This window comes from Calonectris borealis, chromosome 2 (assembly GCF_964195595.1).
Source record: "Calonectris borealis chromosome 2, bCalBor7.hap1.2, whole genome shotgun sequence".
In the NCBI taxonomy this organism is placed as follows: domain Eukaryota; kingdom Metazoa; phylum Chordata; class Aves; order Procellariiformes; family Procellariidae; genus Calonectris; species Calonectris borealis.
The window spans coordinates 137,424,808-137,445,081 of NC_134313.1; the positions used below are offsets into that span (position 1 = coordinate 137,424,808).

General features: G+C 41.5%; 1 protein-coding gene across 5 annotated transcripts in view; it reads right to left on the reverse strand.

Annotated features, from left to right (window-relative positions):
* HDAC9 (histone deacetylase 9) overlaps positions 1-8,070 on the reverse strand; it is a 283,155-nt gene extending 275,085 nt beyond the window's left edge. For 2 of the 5 annotated variants that reach the window (XM_075143616.1, XM_075143615.1), the window contains exon 1: positions 7,912-8,070. In XM_075143616.1, the coding sequence (XP_074999717.1) occupies positions 7,912-8,017 (106 nt within the window). In that variant the 5' untranslated portion in view covers positions 8,018-8,070. The remainder of the gene's footprint in view (positions 1-7,911) is intronic. The other 3 variants (XM_075143619.1, XM_075143617.1, XM_075143618.1) reach the window with 2 other exon arrangements.
* Positions 8,071-20,274: the final 12,204 nt, after the last annotated feature.

Here is a 20,274-nt window from a genome sequence, read left to right on the forward strand (position 1 = left end):
TGTGTATTCTTTTATTCATTTTAAAACTTCAAGGTCAGATTCAAATTAGAGTATCAAAAACTTGAACAGTCCAGGAGTTTTACTTCTTTTGTATCCATAGGAAAAAGATTTCACAAGGTTTAGGAAAAATACAATATGGATGTTGTTCTAGAGATCAAACAAGTAGATGAAGAGAACTAAGAACTTACTGTCTGTGCAAGAAAAGGAGTTGTGAACAGGTACATAAAAGGCCATCACAAACATTTTACTAAACTTAAACAGGAGTAGCAAACACCAAAAAGAGGCTCTATGTAAGATTAGGGACTAATAGTCTGTTTTCCCTGCTCCCTCCCATACTGTTACTGTGCAACACCAACAAGGTAGTGGCCTTGGGCACCAAGAAAGAAAAAGGAAACTTGGATTAAGAACAGAACAATTCAGGGAAATTATTAAATTAACATTAAGCTTCCTCATTATTCCATTCCAGACTTCGCTGAAATTGAATAGCTGCGGTTCCTCCCTGTGGCATGCATACCTTCAACCACAGGGATCGTGAAAGAGAACAATAGGCTTTGATTGTAAAAACATGATTTATATATTTGGCATTTTCAAAGAATTCATTCCATTCCTTCTCTTGTCTCCCTTTGATGGTACTCAGTGTCATTACTAGAAGGAACGTGTTATCATTAGAATAAAGCATCCTGCATTTCAAGCACATTCATCCACAAAGGGCTTGAATTCTTGGAGCTCTTGTCATGTTTGTATACTGCACAAGCCGGAAGGAGTTTACAACCGGGAGACACAAAACAAATAAAACAGATGTGTTGGCTACGCTCAGATTATACTAAATGCCAAAGTACCTTTACAGTCATGCATAGAACTGCCAGCCTGACAAAAAGAAATGAGCTGCTTATTATATAATGGGGGAGTGAAACCAGCACCACTGATTTTGCACGCCTTTTTACACCGGTAACATTTTAAAGTAGAACAGATCAGGTGGCCCCTGATTACACTCAGAATGTGCACAAAGATAGAAACACGCCATTTATTTAGAGGAGAAAGGTAAAAAAGAAAAGATGGAGTTCATTAGATAATTACAATCCACTAATATTTCACTATTGTACAAATTGTCAGCTTCCTCAGCAGCAATTACAGTCAGAGGCTGCACCGACACCCAGCTGAAGATCTGCCACTTTACTATTCCTGCTGCTCTTTACTAAACTGTCACTAAAAGCTCGCTCCTAGTTAAACACATGCAAGCACAAAGATCCCAGTGAACTTCCTTAGGAGAGAACGTGCCTCACGTGTTTTTGAATGACAACTCTGCTTTAGGATTCAAGTTTTTCTAGTGAGCAGAAATGTTTGTGAAGCAGCCATAAAGAGTGGTTTGCTAAAAATGTGTCAATTTGCTGAAGCTTCCTGTTACGTCTGTGAAAAGCACCTAGAAGGCTAATTGAACAGCAGACATCACTTCTACGTAACAAAACGAGAGGGGTCCATTTTGGAGGAGCTGTGTGCATATGTGACATGTTCACACTGAACATGGAGCTTGACGGTGCCAGCCCCTAAAAATAGCACCTGGATATCCTTGTTCTCACCAGCAACCACAACCCCGTCTTCTCCGTCGTACGGTGCATTGATCTGGCACCCCGCTCCCTCCTCCAGAAGAGACAGGAGCAGTGGTACCCGGAGGTACCCTGTTTTAGTAGAAGTGGGGGAGATAAAGAGGATGTTTGCATCTGCTGCAAGCACACATTTTAAACAATATCCCTGCCCCTCAGCAGGCAGTTATCATGTTGTTTTGGCAGCAGGAAGGAATCTGTGGTTTTTCTTGAATGTTGCTCTTCTTTATTTAAACTACCAGAAATAAAGCAAAAATGACAGAATGCTCTGTCTATAAATAATCATGCCGGTGTACAGTTATATTAGGAGGTAACTCAGATGGCATGATAACGCCTAACAGGCTAATCTTAGACCTGTAATGCCATAAGATGAAAATAACTAGGCTAAGAATAACTGACCCAGAGGAGTCAGCCTGTTAAAGAGATCCATAGAACAGGGCATTTTAGATTTTCATGTGTTTAACAATAATATCTGCCATTTAGTTTCTCTACAATATTTTGGATTGTACCCACCATATAAAAAACCCACCTGCAACAGTAGTTGGGAAAGGTTAAAATGCAATGACACCTGAAACCTTCCCCATCATCTATACCAAAACCTGAAAATAATGTGTATATACACATATGTTTGCAGGCTATCTGTCTCTTCTGCTTTCTCACAGCTTTTGCTTTCTCTGCAAAGACTGTGCAGAAGAAAGCGGCCGGGCAGTCGGGATGGAAACAGAGGTCTGACTAAAGCTTTGATAGTAGGAACAGTTACAAGTGTTCCTCATATCCAACGCAAATCTTAATGAACTAAATGGATTCTATACATAGTTTTACAGGAGGGAAGACTCTGGCTGAAGCTATGTGTGTCTGAGTGCAGTGCAAACCAATAGGTGTTATAAAGCTGAACAGCTAAAATAATAAATGGCAGAAGTAAAAAGCTCTTTTCCAATAAGGCGATTTAGCGGAACACACCAAAGAGAGGGGAGCTAGTGCCCTAGTGCCAGTACTAGTGAACCTCTGTATTAAATGCAGTGTTTAATGGTATCAGGAAAGATGCTCAAAGAGGTTTTGAAATTTTGTTCTGCATTCTTTTTTATTTACTTTCCAGCTTTTGTAGCTTGTTATTCTTGTCAATCTTGTACTTCAAAATTCTTATTCCAGGCTTTTCCCACAACCTATAAATATATCTTCTAATACAAAGTAAGACTGTCAGGTAATCACATGGCTCCAGAAGCTGGGACTTAAATAAAAAAACAAGAAAGAAAAAGCAATGTTACAGCATTAGAGGACACATGAAGTTGGCAACATTGGTCTGTACGCAATGTCTTCTCAATAATGTAGAAGAGAAAAAGCAGCTTCATTCCATTTTACCACATTTTTGTTCAACTGAATTCATAACCAACGTCTTGTCCAGCATACATTACCGGGCAGGGCCTCGACTCAAAATCAGTGAGATTTTAACTACATAAGACCTGCAGGTCTGTGTTGCTTGTCTCTTCTCACTGTATTAATTGTTAAGGCTAAGGCTTTACTCTTCCGTAACAATTAATTCAAATACTTCAGCTACTACTATGAAGCACTAGATGTTTTTCTACTCAGCCTCTCCAGCTGTTATCCAGAACTTCCCTGAACTGAATTTTCACACTCAATTTTTTTCATTACTCTGAAGAGAGTCACAGTAAAAGCTCAGCATATCTATTCTTGCTCTCTCTGAAGAGTTACCACCTGAGAGAACACATACGCAACATTTTGTATCTGTAAGAAGTTTATGTTACCTGATTCAGATATGCAACTACGTCAAGTTTTTCATGAATATCAGAGCAAACCTTTAAATGAATTTGCTTTCTGCAATTTCTCCACAGGAACAGTTGAGCAGGTGAAAGTTTTGTTTGGCCAGAAAAAAACGGGAGAGCAAACACCAAAGAATTTTCCCTGAAGGCAATATAAATGCATGTGTACAAACGTGTATACGAGGTCATGTGCCACACGATAGATACAACATATGAGATAAATTTTGTACATTAGGGTTTAGTGAGGGAAGATAGCTCATGAGGACCTGTCGACCCATGTACAACATGATGTGTGTAGCATTGATTCTGTCATTTATATTCAAGTGACACAGCTTGAATTTCCTGACTGGTGCAGAGAATAAAATACTGCAACTACATTCACTTATTACATTTGTGAAATTGCAGGTGTTTTGCAAGCCTGTAGGTAGATGAAGCCAATCAAATTAATCATTCTGAATCATTATATTCCCTTCAGAATAGTTTTGCTCTATAGATTCCTGCACCTGACAGGTATAATTTTCCATATTTCACAGAAGGGTTAGCTGATATAAGCAGGATTGCATAACTTGCTCAGGTCATCTGTCAACTTGGGTGACGAGCCAAGGCTTTAAGCTCAAGATCTCCTTGAACTCTTGATTTTTCAACACAACAGCTTTGGGCAGGAAGCAGAGGATGCCTTATCCCATAAAAGCCAAGGTGGAATTTAGGCAGGCCAGTGCAAGGCTTGCACATCAAAATATGGCCAGTGAAGCAAACGTAGCAACCTTACCCTTTGGAAAAAAAGGACAGTATATTAAATCACCAGAAGTTAATGAACTTGGCATTACTTCTTAAAGTCCCACATCTACAGATACCACGGCTGGGTAGGTTCTTTCTTCTCCTTCACACAACTGACATCTATTAGGGTAATGTAGCCCTGCATCAGGTATTTATTGACTACATTTTAATGAGCATTCTTGCCATGGACTGTGCTGTGCCAGATGCTTTTTTTCAAGGGACTTATAGTTTATTACGTGTATTATGGTAAGATAAGAGGCCAACTGAATGCTTAGGGTCCACTGTGGCACTGCACACACATGGAAGTTGAAACTTTTTGGGTAAAATAAAAGCAACAGCATAGTTAAATAGTAATTCTAGCTAAGTAAGAGGCTTTAGACTCCAGATCTATTTCTTAAATCAGGAAACTAAAATAATTATGGTATCAAATAAGAATACATCAGCATCATTTTCTCAAATAAAGATGCACAGCACTTACTGCTGCATTTTAGAACAACAGTACCATATGGCAGAATCTAGTTCAGTCTTCTCAAGATAGCTGAAACTGCTCTCTGCAGTAAGGTGTAGGTGTCTGCAAATTACACAGCTTCTTGAGTCAGTGCCGATCTAGGTTGCTCCATTCATAATTAGACTTTTGATTGGTACCTATCCAGATCATCTCATTCATAGTATGATTTACAAGTATGGATAGAGACAGACAGGCAAAGCAGTAATTGAGGGAATACCAGCAGAACTGCTTCACATGACAGAAGCATTTCCTATGCCTGCTATTGTCAGAAATTCCTTAGACAGTTTGCTTTGCAAATACATATCCATTGGCCATTGAATCTGTCCTCTTTGGGGATGGCTCAGTTTTAAAAAAAAAAAAACAGTTTAAAATCAGAGTTGCATAATACATGCCTGTTGCATCTGGAAACTAGCAAACCTAAAAATCCATTGAGTGTTTAAGTTGTGCTTGCTTCAAAGACTTCAAGAATATCAAGAGTGCAGAGTGTAAATGTCCAGGGATCTGCTCTTTTCTTAAATATATGCAACTTTTTAACCTGAGTAAAAGTCACATACATGTAAGTGAAGATAACTTTCAAGTAAGGACACTGCAATAGCAAAACTCAAATGACTGATTCTAGCTACTCCAAAGCTAGAGCACATCATCATACCCTGGCTGTTTCTTTCTCCCCTATATGCAGCATACAGGGAGACAATACCTGAAAAGTTACCAGGCCTGATCCTGCAAGACCCTGAACTGGAGGGAACTGAAGGTAATTGACAGCAGCACCAGGCTTTGTGGTTTCATGTGACATAAATTAAACTGCAGACTATGTACAATGTCAACTACTGGCAGTCTAGTTGTGTGTTTTAAAGGCCAACAGAAACACTGAGGAATATTTTGTGTTCTACAGAATGCATATTTAAACACCTTCTACCTGGATAATGTTCTTGACTAAGTTTTGGGGTTTTTTTTAAAGTCTAAAAACCCCCTCTATTCTACTTGGTACTACAGGGGAAATTGTATATGTTATATGGGCCTAATGTAATATCAGATAAAAATCAACTGTTACATGATATTCTTGTCTCCAGTGAAGAAAAGCAGAGCTATAAACTTACAGAAAATTACCTCCCTTTCTTGTGTTTCAAATGAGAAAATTGCTATTACTCAAGCAACATTAGCTGGCAGTTACAAGGTAGCATATTGAGCTAAAAAAACCAGATTTTCACTTGTGTACAGCTAACTTCAACTTGACATAGTATTAAAAAAAAAAACAACAGGAGGGAGGGGAAGCAGTCAGTCTTATCTCTTTGACCAATACAAAAGCACTGGACACCTGCTGAGCTGTTCAGGAAAACCAAAGAAAAACAATAATTCTTGAACAAGAGGCAGACGCTGTAGATGGCTTTGCAGAACTGTAACACTTTCAGAGAAACTTCTGCTTTTACCCACTGTCTTTGCTAGACTTTTGTTGTCATATTTGTAAACAAGTCTTTCATTTGATTTCTGTCCTTGACAAAGGAACTGTAACTGGTCATCAACATCTCTTCTAAGAAGTTAGAGAAATAGTAAATTCTTTGAGAAATCCAAAAAGAAACAAACCAACCCAGCAGCTTTATAAAGGAATAGAAAAACTGCCAATCTTAAACACTACCAGTTGGAAGTCTCCATTTCCCTTAGGTATTCTCATTATTGTAACCTGCCATAATAGCTTTTCAATCTCTCATTCCCTCCTTCAGTCTATAAACATTATGAGGTAGCCTTGGCTTTGAAAAACACTAATCATGAGGTTAAGATATATCTAAGTCTTTTCTAACAGGAAAGATTATTACCATTTGACACAATCTCTCACAATTTATGTTCATTTCTGAAACTAGAAGTCTGCTTTAAAATTGTATGTAAGAAAGAAACACAAGTAAAACTTTTTCTTTTTCTATAAAGCAGGAAAAGAAACATTTTTTTTAAAAAAACAAATAAACAAACAAACATGGGCTCAACAGGTGTACTGAAACAGGCAATATGGAAGAGAGCTGTGGTCTACACACATAATTAATCTTAAAAACTGAGAAGCACTGCCAAGTTTTGTGAAAGAAGAGGAAAAAAAAGGAAAAGGAAAAGGAAAAGAAAAGGAAAAGGAAAAGGAAAAGGAAAAGGAAAAGGAAAAGGAAAAGGAAAAGGAAAAGGAAAAGGAAAAGGAAAAGGAAAAGGAAAAGGAAAAGGAAAAGGAAAAGGAAAAGGAAAAGGAAAAGGAAAAAGGGGGTAAACTAAGACTAAAGTACACGTAAACAATTCACCCTGCATTGTACATATAGGTCCTCTATAAAGCCAACTTTATGAAAAACTAAGTCAGAAACCTAGGATTAGAAAGATATAAAACAGGTAACATTGTGCCTCAAAAGACAGAGTTTCAGCCCAATAAAAACAGAACTCGAATTCACAGAGTTTAAGAGAGAACGGGCAAGAGTAACCTGAAATTTTGACCTTTTTAGCCTGTCTAAATTGATGTTTTATCTGAATGGCAACAATTCTTCCAACTTAATTCATCCTCAGTACATCATTTTCTGGTCCCAAATACAGCTAGCAAAGAAACTAGAAAATACACGGGTAGCTTCAAATACATGAGGAAACATCCAGTGTTCTGTCAGAGCAGCTTTGAAATACCTTCATTAAAAAACACATCCAATTTACATCTCAGTGAGTCATTACATATGACTACCATTGCCAGGTTCCCAAATATTTTTAAAGTAACAAAATAAGCCGTGCATATTAAAGACATTTTAAAGTAACACTGTAATGAAAAGAGAAAGGGATTAGTATTAAACTCCCTTTTTATGCAAACTGGAGAAAAGGAAACTCACAGAAAGACCAAATCCTGTTTACAACAGACATATGACCAGATTTGCCTATGAGAGGCTCTAACTGCAGCCTCCTGACAAGGTCTGTCCGAGGAAGCCTCTCTCTGTGAATAAGCCTGTATCACGAGCCCCATTTTGCAACCACGCAACAAAACAAACAAGGAATCCCAAACTAGATTTCGGTTGTGAGCCTTTTGCTCTGGCTGGAAAGCAGCAGACTGAAGGAGACAAACTCCGTGCAAAAGCAGCAGCTGCTACCTAACATACTACCGTAGAGATAATTATTTATCAACAACTTACATAAAGACCACAAAAATAAAGTCACTTCTTTAAAGGAGGGGTGTTTTCTAGTCGCGCTAGGCTGTATTTTCCCGGTCAGCCACTGAAGTCCGAGGTACGGAGCTGTCTCTTACCTGAGCTGATCATACTGTGCGTTCTTTGCTGAGCCAAGAGCTGTTCACGTCCAGAAACCCCATCTGAGGAAAAACACGATTCACTCTCGTAAATTGTCTGCAGCATATTCCAACCAGTCTGCACTTCAGCTACACGAGAGATTCATCACTGCACTTGCACAGGGGCGTCGGGCACGACCCTCTGCGGTCCTACCTCCTCCAGCGAGGGTTGTAAGATAATACGCTTCGGCAATTAGCAATGTTTAAGCATTTGCACAAGTATCTATCGGGAGAGGGAGAAAACCCCCAAATCCACTCCCGGCAGCCCCCGCCTGCGGGAAGGGAGCCGTGGGGGCACGGGGGGCTCTGCGCCGCCGAGTTCGGGCAGTTGCGTTCGGGCAGCCAGCGGCAGGTGGAAGGAGAAATGAAGAAGTATCTCTGCGCTCCGGCTTTCTGGCGGGGCGGGGGGGAAACACAGCCTCTTACAACCATCAAACCGAAGAAGCCACCTTTCCAGGGACTGGGAGCCCCCCCAGGGTTTAGTCTGAATTACCCCAGCCCGGACCAGTGTTGCTGTCCCCGCGCCCCTCTCCTCTCCCTGCCCGGCTCTCCCCGGGCCGGGCGGCTGGGCGAAGTTGGCGGGAGCAGCAGCGATAACTCATTTGCATTTGAATCGACACCCGCGTGGCCCAGCGGTGGCAGAAATAGAACAATGGCCGGCCTGAGCCAAAAATAGGTCAAGCATGGCCGGGTGATTGGAGCCTGCATTAATGCGTTTAAAAATACCACAGCAAACACAGCTGTCCAGTCTCTGTCTTTCAAACCGCCGGCCGTCCTCCCTCCGCCGCTTGGCCTCGAGCGCGATTAACCCCTTCCCCTGCCCAGCCTGTTTCGGTGGGGAGAAGCCAGGGAGGGAGGAAGGCGAGCGGGGAGCGGGACGGAAACGCTCCTCGCCCGGGACTCGCGCCCCTCTCCCTCTTTGCCCTCCCCCGAGAAGAATTTTGTGAAAAGCGAGCAAAACGCCACGGCCGCTGCATCGGTCCTAAAATAACGCCGGGAGGTTTTGCTGGCAGTGTGGTTTCTGCCTCGCCCACGCGCAGCCATCCTGCTGTTCTATTTTTGCTGCCCGTTTCTCTGGCTACGCCGCAGTTGGCTTTGGCGGGGGAGCCGGGCTGCTGCCTGCTCCCCGCAGGGCCTGCAGCCGCCTGCGGAGAGGCGAGTTCTGAAGCTAACGGGGCTGGGGGGGGGGCAGAAGGTGGGGGCAGATGCTAATGACGGACCGGGGTTTGTGCGAGCAGTTGTAAGCAGCCTTTCCGTATTTAGCATGCTTGATATAATTCTTATAGTAAGTCACCAGTTGTGGCACAGCATGTTAGAGACGGTTACCGACAATGGACTATTCGGTTGACTTGCTAAAATTTGGAGAGGGGCTGAGCAGCTCACACTTATTTTTAGAAGCATTAGGCAATTTGCACGGCGTCTTCCTCAGTTTTACAAGATGATGTGCTTTCAGAAGAGCAGCATTTGACAGCATATCAGACGACAGCACCGTGCTCCTCTGTGTCTGGGCAGGTTTCACACATGCTATGTGAAGTTTATTTTTCATAAGGATATTTCAAAAATGGCGCATCTTGTTTGCTGATTAGTATACCTACACGTAGGTGAGTTTCGTTTCACTGCTACTGATGGTACTTTTCTTCTCTGGGTCCTGTTCTGCCTTACAGCACTTGTCACACGGGTGACCAAAGCCTGTCACTACCTACATATATGATACAGCAGCCTGACCACTCAGCTGCCAAAATTACGAGTCCCTTTCCGTGTCCCTGCTCTAGGGGAGCAACAATGGCCACAGGGACACGATTCCTCACTGTAATCAAGAAGCCAATACAGAGGTCGTCTCGGAGCTTTCTAGAAATCCACCAAATTCTCAACTATCTCTGGCACCTTTTGCTAGTGAAGACTCAAGAATCTGCCCAGTACTTGAGGCTCAGTTCTGCCTTTTGGCAAAGGACCGTCTGTCTGCTCTTCAACTAAGATGATAGATCGTAGCCAAGGGCATGTCTTTTTTTTTAAACTTCTCACAATTGTGTTACTGAAGAGAAGATTCACAACAACAAAGTACTGTGACACTCCTGTGACGTTTGGATACTCGATGGCACCTGGGAGGTCTGTGGCTCGCCTCCTCCACCATCCAAAACCTTTGCTTCCTCCATGTGGCAAATGACCTGGTCCTGCTGAGAGTTAGGATCTGTCCCCCAGACAGATGGAGACCGCAGCAGCTGACAACAGGGTTTTCCCTACAGGATCCTCAAGTTAGCACCCACCACTGCTAAACACCCCCCTCTCCTTGCCTTCTCTCTTCCCTACCCCCAATTTTCCCCAGGAGGAAGCAGCGAAGCTCTGCAGAGAGCACACACCCAGCTCTGCCAAGGGGCAAGGTCAGGGGCAGTGGCAGCACAGCGACAGGTAGGGTGTTACAGTGCCAGAGGGGATGAACGGCACACCTACCATCATACTATTGCCAGCTGACAATTCAGTATTGTGAACATTTTTCTCTTGGAAATAAAAATACCCAAATGTTTTGTGGGAAATACGTGGCACTTTGATGGTGCAGGGCAGAAGACGTTTAACACGAGTGCAAGGGAGATCACCTGTAGAAACAGAAATCTTCCCTAACACAGAAAAAGCTTTTTCTAGACAGAAGTAAATAAAAAAGTGGAATTGCTTATGCCCTTGAGCCAACCAGAACATGACCTGTTTAGTGATTCAGTGCCTCAAAATAATCAAGTCTCGTATTACAGGGAAACACTGGAGGAATAAGTTAAAAACAGGTCAGAACATGGAAAATGTTGAAGTGTGGGATCTGGTTATAAGGTACCCATACGTGTTTATAACTTTTTGTATATGTGGCTGCATTTTTAAAGATAGCATTCACAGCTCTAACTGACTTCACATACTTCCGTAACTAAATAAAAGCAAACTATTTTCAAGAGCAGAAAATGTACATTCAGATATTTAGCTGCAAGCATTCTTAATTTTGGCATACGTATTTTAGACGGACAGACACATGGAATCATAGAATCATTTAGAACTATCCTATGTTAGCTAATTCACAGACCATAATAACTACAGCATTGTGCTTTATATTTTAGGTTTTATATAAAAATTGTATCAAAATGTTTTACTTATGAAGTCAGCCAGCCCAAAGGTAGGGCTTTTACAACCTGAATTCTTCTGACTTGCTTCGACATATTATGGGCCTATTTTGGTACATGCTTAGGTTTAAAATATGTGTGTAAATCCATCCCTTTTCAATATAATACTTAAGCACATGCTCAAATTCTATTGATCGCAATAGAATTTAAACACATAGTTAAACACTTTGCTGAGTCAGCCCAGCCTTTAACTGCACGATCACATGAATTTAAATAGCTCCTTTAAAGTCCCACAGGGGAAGGATAAAGGGTTCATATCTGAAGAAAATCTGGTTTTTATTTTTAAAGCCATGGATGTTATAAGGTGACATTTTCATACAGGAACATGAGTTTTTTTGTTCTGTTTTTACAAATGCATTTCCTAAACTTGGAAAACTTTAATGACACTGGAGGTAAGAGTAAACAGTTGAAATGATTCAGTGCTGCTGACGTGACTCTAAATGCAATCAGCAACTTTATAGAAAATGTAAGGCATGTTAGTAGCTCTAAGATCTCATTACAGGGGTTTCACAATGTGTTTCTCTTATTTGCCTTCTGAGTTGCTAAAAACAAATAAATATAAGTAAATTAAATCTGGAAACCACATTACTGCAACATTAAGACTGAAAAATTAAGCACTCAAATTAGAAAGAGCTAAGATTTCTACTGTATTATTAACTCTGCAACATTATAATTAAGTAGCACTTTTCTTACTTTCCTTGTTAAGTACAAACTGTATATTACTGTTTGGTTTTAGCATATCCCATTTCTCACTCATGTTATTCTGGAGCATAGCCTTCATTAATATTAATTGCTTAGTTTCAACTTTTGCAGTTTTCTTACTTGTAAATGAATTCTTGCATAGATTCTTCTGCCATATTGCTCAATTGTATCATATAAATATTACATACAAAACAAAATAAAGAGATGTTCTCTAGCTTCTAGTCGTATGCTTAAATGAGAATACCACAATCTTACAGGTGTCCCATTCAACCTTTCTTCAGCCCCTTTTTCATTTGGCAAGTATTCTGTGAAAAAGCATGGAGTAATAACCACGCATCAATATCCAACAATGCATAAACAAGTGGGAGCTAAATTAAGGTTGCATGGCTAATACTAAATCTGGCCTAGTTCAGTACTCAAGTTTTGAGTTCTAATCTCTGCAGCCTAAAGAGCTCCTAACTATTTTATGTATATCTAATCATCAGGATTAAAAAAAGAAAAAAATTAACTATTGTATAGAACAGATGTTTCTGTAGCCACAGTTCATTAGATACCATTAGTACCATGTGAAACCCAAACATCCAGCATAAATTACTACAGCTTATGCTAGAGGATTAACTAGTTAACGAACAGCAGAAGACTATTACCACAGAGAAGCAGATGGTTTGGGAGCAGAAAGAAATCAGGGGAGATGTTCAAGCAGTCTGGTTCTGCTCCTTCCTGGAACTAAGGGACCGTATTCCAAACCCCTGGGGGAGTAAAAATGAATCACTTAATCCACGTGCTCTGCTTGGAAAGATGTACTGTGGGAATTCCCTGATTAGTTTTCTGTGTAGCAAGCCTTTTGCGTTGCCTGTGCAGGAATCTATGTTGCTTTTTCTTTGTAGTGCCATGAGCCCACAGGATAGGTATTTTTCAAGTGAGGAGAAAACTGCGATTCTGTACGTGCTTAAGCTCAATTCAAGCTTCAAAGGAATTTTCTGGGACAAAGACAGACATTATCTGTAGCTTTAGGGGATTTTGTGACAAACAATGGGAGAATAAAACTTTACAAAGTTTTGAGGATAAGGAGCATTACGTTAGATAAATGTATGGGTCTCTACCATCTCTCATATAACAATACAGAGAGCCTCGCATCTTTTTCATGCAAATGAGCTCAGTTTTAGAACTAGCTGATGACTTACCACTTCTTTCTCCTCTTAAAATATGCCTTTCCGTTCACATAAATAAGTCTACTAGAAATTAAGTCCTAGATTCAGGACAACACCTCCACAACACATACTTGATTATAAGCATGAGGCTTAAGTTAAGCATATGCTTAAGGGCTTCATACATTCAAAGATAATTTCCTGAATCACAAAGCTCAAATAATTTAAAAAAACACGGAGAGCTATCAAATAAATAAATAATATTTAGGTTAGGAAATACATACACAATTCAATTATTCTGCTGACACAGTTATTTATCAGGTTGGAACTAAAACCTCCGTATTTTGCGGCAAGGCTGAGGTAAATTGCATACAAACAATACAAGCCATGTAGCCAAAAGCAACGTCAGATATCGACACATAAATGCCTCAGACCAGCAAAGCACTTTGCCCCTTTTATGCCATTAATAGGCAAGTAGAGATATGAGAAATATCAGATTTCCCGGGCCTTCCATAGCTATGCCCAGCTTTCTTAGAGGGACATTAGTGCATACGTGCACTGCGTCCGACATGTCTAGCTCCACCGGACACACCTGGATGGATGTACATAAAGGAACCCTAGCGCACATAACCTATGATAGCTTGCAATACGTTACCTGTGACAGCTTGCAATATGTTCATACTTCAGGCATTTCAAGCTTGTTGCACATCTACTGAGCAGATAATCTGTACCTCCATACAGCGTTTTGCACAGGATTTCCTGATGCCAGGTAGTCTGGCAGGTCAGACCCACTGACCTGGGCACTGAGAGTTCCTGGACGACAGACTACTAAGACCCTGTGGCTGGAGAACCAAGAAGAACACCATCTCTAGCTTGTAATATATGCCTGGGTTTAAGTGCTTTTTTGGCTTTAAGCCAAGAAATGCAGGCCACGCTTGCTGTCTGGAGAACCGCATTGTGAAAACCAAGGGCTATGCAAAGGATTTAGGATCACAGCAGAAGACAGCAAACTAAATATGAGCTCCTAGGATTACACCGGGACCAAAAAGGCTAATAAAATCCTTGGATATATAAACAAGGTTATATTGAGTAACAGTAGTGAGGTGATATGCATATACCAAAGGGAGTTTTCTTGGCACACTGTAACTTGTTCCAGTATAGATACCTGAAAAAGAATGCTGAAAAACTGAGGATGGATAGACATGCCACAAGCATAAAATAGGTTTGGAAAACCATTGGACCACTGGAAATTGGAAACTTAAAGACCTAAGTTTACTGAAGAGATACTAAGTTTACCGAAGAAGTTCAGGGGTGCCTCAGCACTGTCTTTATATACACAGGGCAAGATGTCCACTGGTGTAGTAAAATGCTCTTTATTTTAAGATAGAAGGCTTTAAGAAAAATCCACTGATTAGAAAAATTCAAGCCAGAAGTGGGCACACGTTTTAAACATGTTTTAACCACTGCAGCAACTTACAAAAGAGCTTTACATGAATAGTTGCCCTGTCTCTGGAAAGAAAGCTCTAACACTTCTATAGGGCAAACTTAAGGCAGGTTTTGTTGTAGGACTCCAAGTTAGACAGGCCAGACCTAGTGATCGTGGGGGTACCTCCAAAGCTACTAAGAACTAATAAGAATTATTGCTTAACTAATAGGAATAATAAGAACTAAATATAATAATTATTCCTACATCAGAAATAATTTTCTTCTTTTAAATCACCCTCTCCTGAAAAGCAGAGGTGTGGTTTTTGTTTGTTTTTTTTTTTAAACCCAAAATATGTTTATTTTCCTATGAGATTTGATAATTTTTACAAGAGTAGCACAACAGAGTGCACTGTGAACATCTTGGGAAAAAAGCCTTTGTGGAAAAAAACAAAACAAAACAAAAACAAAAACCCACAAAGTGTTTGTTTTGTTTTGCTATTCAAAGCTGCCCTTTCAAGTAAAATAATTAGATCTCAAAAGTAGGGTCTTTCTAAATCCAGGCTTGGATTCATGGACGGACAAGGCGGCTTTACATAACGTGCTACGACCACACTATAAAGCTATTTATAGTAGATAGATACCCATGTAGATTGGGACAACAATTGCTCTGTTAAATTTTGCATCAAGTAAGATGTTTTCTTAAATATCAAACAATATATATAGTTAGAGAACTGCCACTACAAGCCATTGGAAGCTTGGCCAAGAAAAAATATTTTACATAAAGCACTAAAAATGGCCTTCTTTAATATGTAGGTTGAGGAACGGACCTGAGATGCCAGGCCACGTGCTGGGCTGTGGGCACAAGCCAGTCCCTCCCGCTGCGCTGCTGCTGGGATCGCCTTCCTCTCCCAGCTCCTCCGCCCCTCACGGGGAGCATTCCAGCACGTGGAAAAACAGCGTTACACGCACAAACATGCCTCTGAGAGCAGTAACAAATTGACCACTATTGTGCTATGAAAAGGTCACATCTCACGCCGGTCAATGATGTTGTTATGAAACCATACGAAACCCTCCTGGTTAGCTGGACCAGGACGGCAGCGAAGTTCAGTTCCGGTCCTCTCCTGTTTTTTTCAACATGTTTCAGTGAACCCAGATCCAGTTTTCATCTAACTTTCTTCCTTGTCTTGAACTCTGATAAGGAACAGATCCACAAACCAAAATGTTATCGATACACCAGCTTAGGAGCTGTTTTTACTGTGCTGGTGAACTTGGGGCAATGCTAAAAGGATGAAACTGTGACTTCAGTGGGTGAACTGTAATTATTTTGCCTGACTTCAGTAGAACCAGGATTTCTCTGGAGGAGCAATATGATCTTAATTTTTCTTGTGGAAGCAACAAATTTACAGACTGCAAAAGAGAAAAAAAATCAAAATACAATTGAAAGCAAGGTTTCATAACTCTGAAAGTAAAATTACAACACATTTCAACTAAACACAACCTCTCCCTTTAGCTAAGTAAACCACCCTGAAAATCTTTATGCAGCTACTTACTATAACTGAAAATACCTTTACAATATACTATGATACTGCCAAAATGTGTCACAAACTTGACTTCTGTAAATACAGGCATCCAACTGGTATTCCTAAAGCCAGAATCAGCCCCAAGAAGGCTTTTACCCATACTTCAAGCTCATCTAGCCAAATCACGCAACCTTCAGTTTGCTCGGCAATCTGTCCCATAGAAGGGATGAAACAAGTGGAGAGGGAGGCTACAGCAAGTGCCCAGCAAAGTCACACCTCAGCAGGCAGATGTGGGCAGCTGCAGCTGCTGCTTCCACGCACCCCTCATCTGCCCCATCTCTGGCTCTTAGTAGCAAGAGGCAAGTGCTCAGGCTCTCTAAGACAAAGGGGCAAGGCTGGTCCCAAGCCCCGCAGTTTTCTGGAAGGAGAACTGTAAAAACTACCAAATTGTTCTGAGCTTCAAATCACTATGCAATGGCTAAAAAAACGCACAGGACAGAATTGATAATTTGCACTGAAAGCATGGGGAACCAGGAAGAACATACATTGAAACCATGTTCAGACAACACTCCCGTTCTAATCAACTCTACTCGGGTATATTTGTATCTCGCAAAGAGTCTGGGAGGGGAAAGTTCTTACATTCACTTGAATCCGAAGAGCTGTTGGGAAAGGGCAGTCCAGTCCAAAAATGAATTAATAAATGAAAAGTAACTTGCAAAAGCTGGAATCCCAATGCCACAAGCAGAGATGACAGACTATTTTAGATGAGCTTAAGCTTCTGAGTGGTCAAAATGTAGGATCAAACTTGGGCTCAGGGCCTGTTCTAAAAATAGCATAGCTCTATGGCAGTCATCTATGCGCTTCATAGTCTGTCGATTGGTAGTCGAGAGAACAGAATGGCAGGATAGGTGATAATGGCAGGAAAACAAAACCTTTCAATCAACAAATCAGAGGTTCTACACCACCACAAGTCAGGTCTCATGTAAGTCATCAGTCATGGATGGACTGGCCTGTGCATTTATGATTGCACTTCATTTCCAGCCCCTTCCCCCACTTGTTAAAGCAGTTGCCAATGAAATAAACTGCTAAGAACATTTCCCTGAGGTTTGGAAAGTAGTTTTTCATTTGAAATCTGAAATTAATGCAATTCAAGTGTTATCATTATTCTATGAAAAAGCGAGTGTGTTTTCAGCAGCCCACAAAATAATGCTGTACACAGGCCATGTGGCAGTTTTGGCTAAAAGTAACCAGTGACAAAAGCTAGACTGTTCAAGGTAGCAGGTATCACCCGTGGACTGTGTTCACAGGAATGAATAAATAAATCACAACCTAGATTATCTTAAACCTTAACTGTATTCTCCATCCTTGTATTCTCTCCTTACCTCTGCCAGAATTCCAGCGAAAAAGAAAAGCTAGAAAGGTGGAGACAGAAAACTTGGACAACTAGAAAGTGCACATACGGTTCGCAAATGGTTCATTTGCCATGACTAAGGAAGCTTTCTACGTCTCAGAAGACAAAGGAAGATTACTAAAGCTATGAGTCTGGTTTTATGTTATCTGATAAAGGGGTCCAGCAAAACTGGGCAACGCCTTAACTAAAAACAGATGTACTGTAATAATAAGGCTGAAAAAACCCCACTTAAGTAAATTACCAGTGTGATGAAATAGGCTTAAGTTTGCTCAAGCTTTATTTTTTTCTTTTTACTTGCCAGTAAGAATGCTTCTAAAAATAGCATCCTCATGCTTTACAATATTAATTCGCTTACCATTCTAAACAAATGCTTATCTCCATTTTTGGACTATACACAAATGTGACAACCTTACATTTAAGGAGTAATTTACTTGAAGTAACACAGCAGAGCTGGTTTTATTTAGACAACTTCAAAGAAAATGCTACTGTAAGCTATCTAATCACAGCATTCTCTCTCAATCACTACTTACAGGCATACAAAGTGTATTTCTCTTAGAGACCTTATACGTATAAGTCTTGTGTGAGCATTTGTATAAAAATATAAACAGATAAACAATGCACTTTCACCTACTGGTGTCACACACCGCAGTTCAAAGACTGAAGTGCACATACATTGACATAAGCAAAAAAATAAAGCTGAAAGGTACATAAGCAAGTATCTAGCTCAAAACATGTGATGATCAAGCATTTTATTGACTTGGGGCCTAAATCATTACATTCACTTTTGTTCATTTAGTGTCCTCTCAGATGCAGCAGAAAGCCTCCAGCAATTGAGAGAGGCAGTATGCTATTCTGGGACCCATCAGAAAATGAATGAGTTGAGAAGTTGAGCAACTAACTATATTTGCAAGGGGAAATCTCCAAGGCATACCTACCAACAAGAATTTCAGGCTAGAAATACACTAGGATGGTTGCCAACAGAAATATTTCATCAGTCAGTCTTTTACAGTATTGTGGCTCCCATGTCGTTTTTTGCCAAGTTATTTAGCACTGCAGACACCAGCAACCAACAAGTTTGGTAACTGCTTTCATTTCTCACACTCTTTTTCTGGCATGCAGCTGTTTCGTGATACTTTGTCTTCTGATCCAAAGACCATAAGCTTGTCACAGGATGCTAAGGGGGTTTATGTGTACTGTTGAGGTGCGAGGAGAGAAAGAAGGTATAAAGACGGTCAGTAGACCCTTAGTGGCTACATATCCCCTAGAGAGTGACCTGCAGCTGTGGAGGGCTGGATGGAATGATCATCGTAACGCCTTCAGCCGTTTCTTCTCACGTGGCTTTGGGAAATACTGTGTTTCTAGGCAGTGCATGAATCCAAGGATAGCCATTTCTCCAGCACAAATGCTCTTATTTAGCACATATGTCCTAAATAAGATCATGTGTACTTGTGGTGGGTTGACCCTGGCTGGATGCCAGATGCCCACCAAAACCACTCTATCACTCCCCCTCCTCAGCTGGACAGAGGAGAGAAAATCAGAGGTTCTGATAACAAAAGGCTCATGGGTCGAGATAAGGGCAAGGAGAGATCTTTCACCAATTACTGTCATGGGCAAAACAGACTTGACTGGGGGAAATTAGTTTAATTTATGACTAATCAAATCAGAGCAAGGTAATAAGAAATAAAACCAAATCTTAAAACACCTTCCCCCCACCCCTCCCTTCTTCCCAGGCTCAACTTCACTCCTGAATTCTCTACCTCCTCCCCGCCAGCAGCGCAGCAGAACGGGGAATGGGAGTTGCGGTCAGTTCACCACACATTTCTTCTGCTGTTCCTTCCTTCTCAAGGACTCTTCACACTCTTCCCCTGCTCCAGTGTGGGGTCCCTCCCATGGGAGATGGACGTCCATGAACTTCTCCAATGTGTGTGTGAACTTCTCCTTCCCACAGGCTGCAGTTCTTCACAAACTGCTCCAGCGTGGGTCCACAAGTCCTGCCAGCAAACCTGCTCCAGTGTGGGCTCCTCTCTCCACAGGTCCACAGGTCCTGCCAGGAGCCTGCTCCAGCACAGGGTCTCCACACGGTCACAGCCTCCTTTGGGCGCACCCACCTGCTCCAGCGTGGGGTCCTCCATGGGCTGCAGGTGGATATCTGCTCCACTGTTAACCTCCATGGGCTGCAGGGTGACAGCCTGCCTCACCATGGTCTTCACCACGGGCTGCAGGTGAATCTCTGCTCCGGCGCCTCAGGCACCTCCTCCCCCTCCTTTTTCACAGAACTTGGTGTCTGCGTAGTTTTTTCGCTCACATATTCTCACTCCTCTCTCTAGCTGCAAAATGCGCAGTTTTTTTCCCCCTTCTTAAATATGTTACCCCAGAGGTGCTACCACCGTCGCCGATGGGCTTAGCTTTGGCCAGCGGCAGGTCCGTCTTGGAGCCGGCTGGCATTGGCTCTATCAGACATAGGGGAAGCTTCTAGCAGCTTCTCACAGAAACCACCCTTTAGCCCCTCCGCTACCAAAACCTTGCCATGCAAACCCAATACAGTACTAAACAACACATTTATGGAACATCTAAATCAGTTATTGCAGCAGTCTTGGTGCTGCTGCACTGCTGATCAGTAGAATGATGTTTGCCTGGATGGGACGCGGGGGCTTCACTGGCAACACCACGTTAAGGAGTTCCCTATGTGCTCCGGTTCCTCTCCTGTCCCTGTCCAGCATGGCAATGTTTTACGTGTATTTATTCATTCATTCTAAAGGAAATCAGATCACTTTTCCAGTGCAGCTCAAAAAGCACAAGCCACAAAAGCAAGACCCCAAAAGCACAAGCAAGACAAGCAAGAACTTTTTACCGTCACGAGGTCCTCTGCCTCATGAAGCCACAAGCACAGTGACAGGAGTTCAAAATACTCCTGACAGTGCTATACTACCCCAGAACTCTATTCACCAGTGGCATGACAGGTA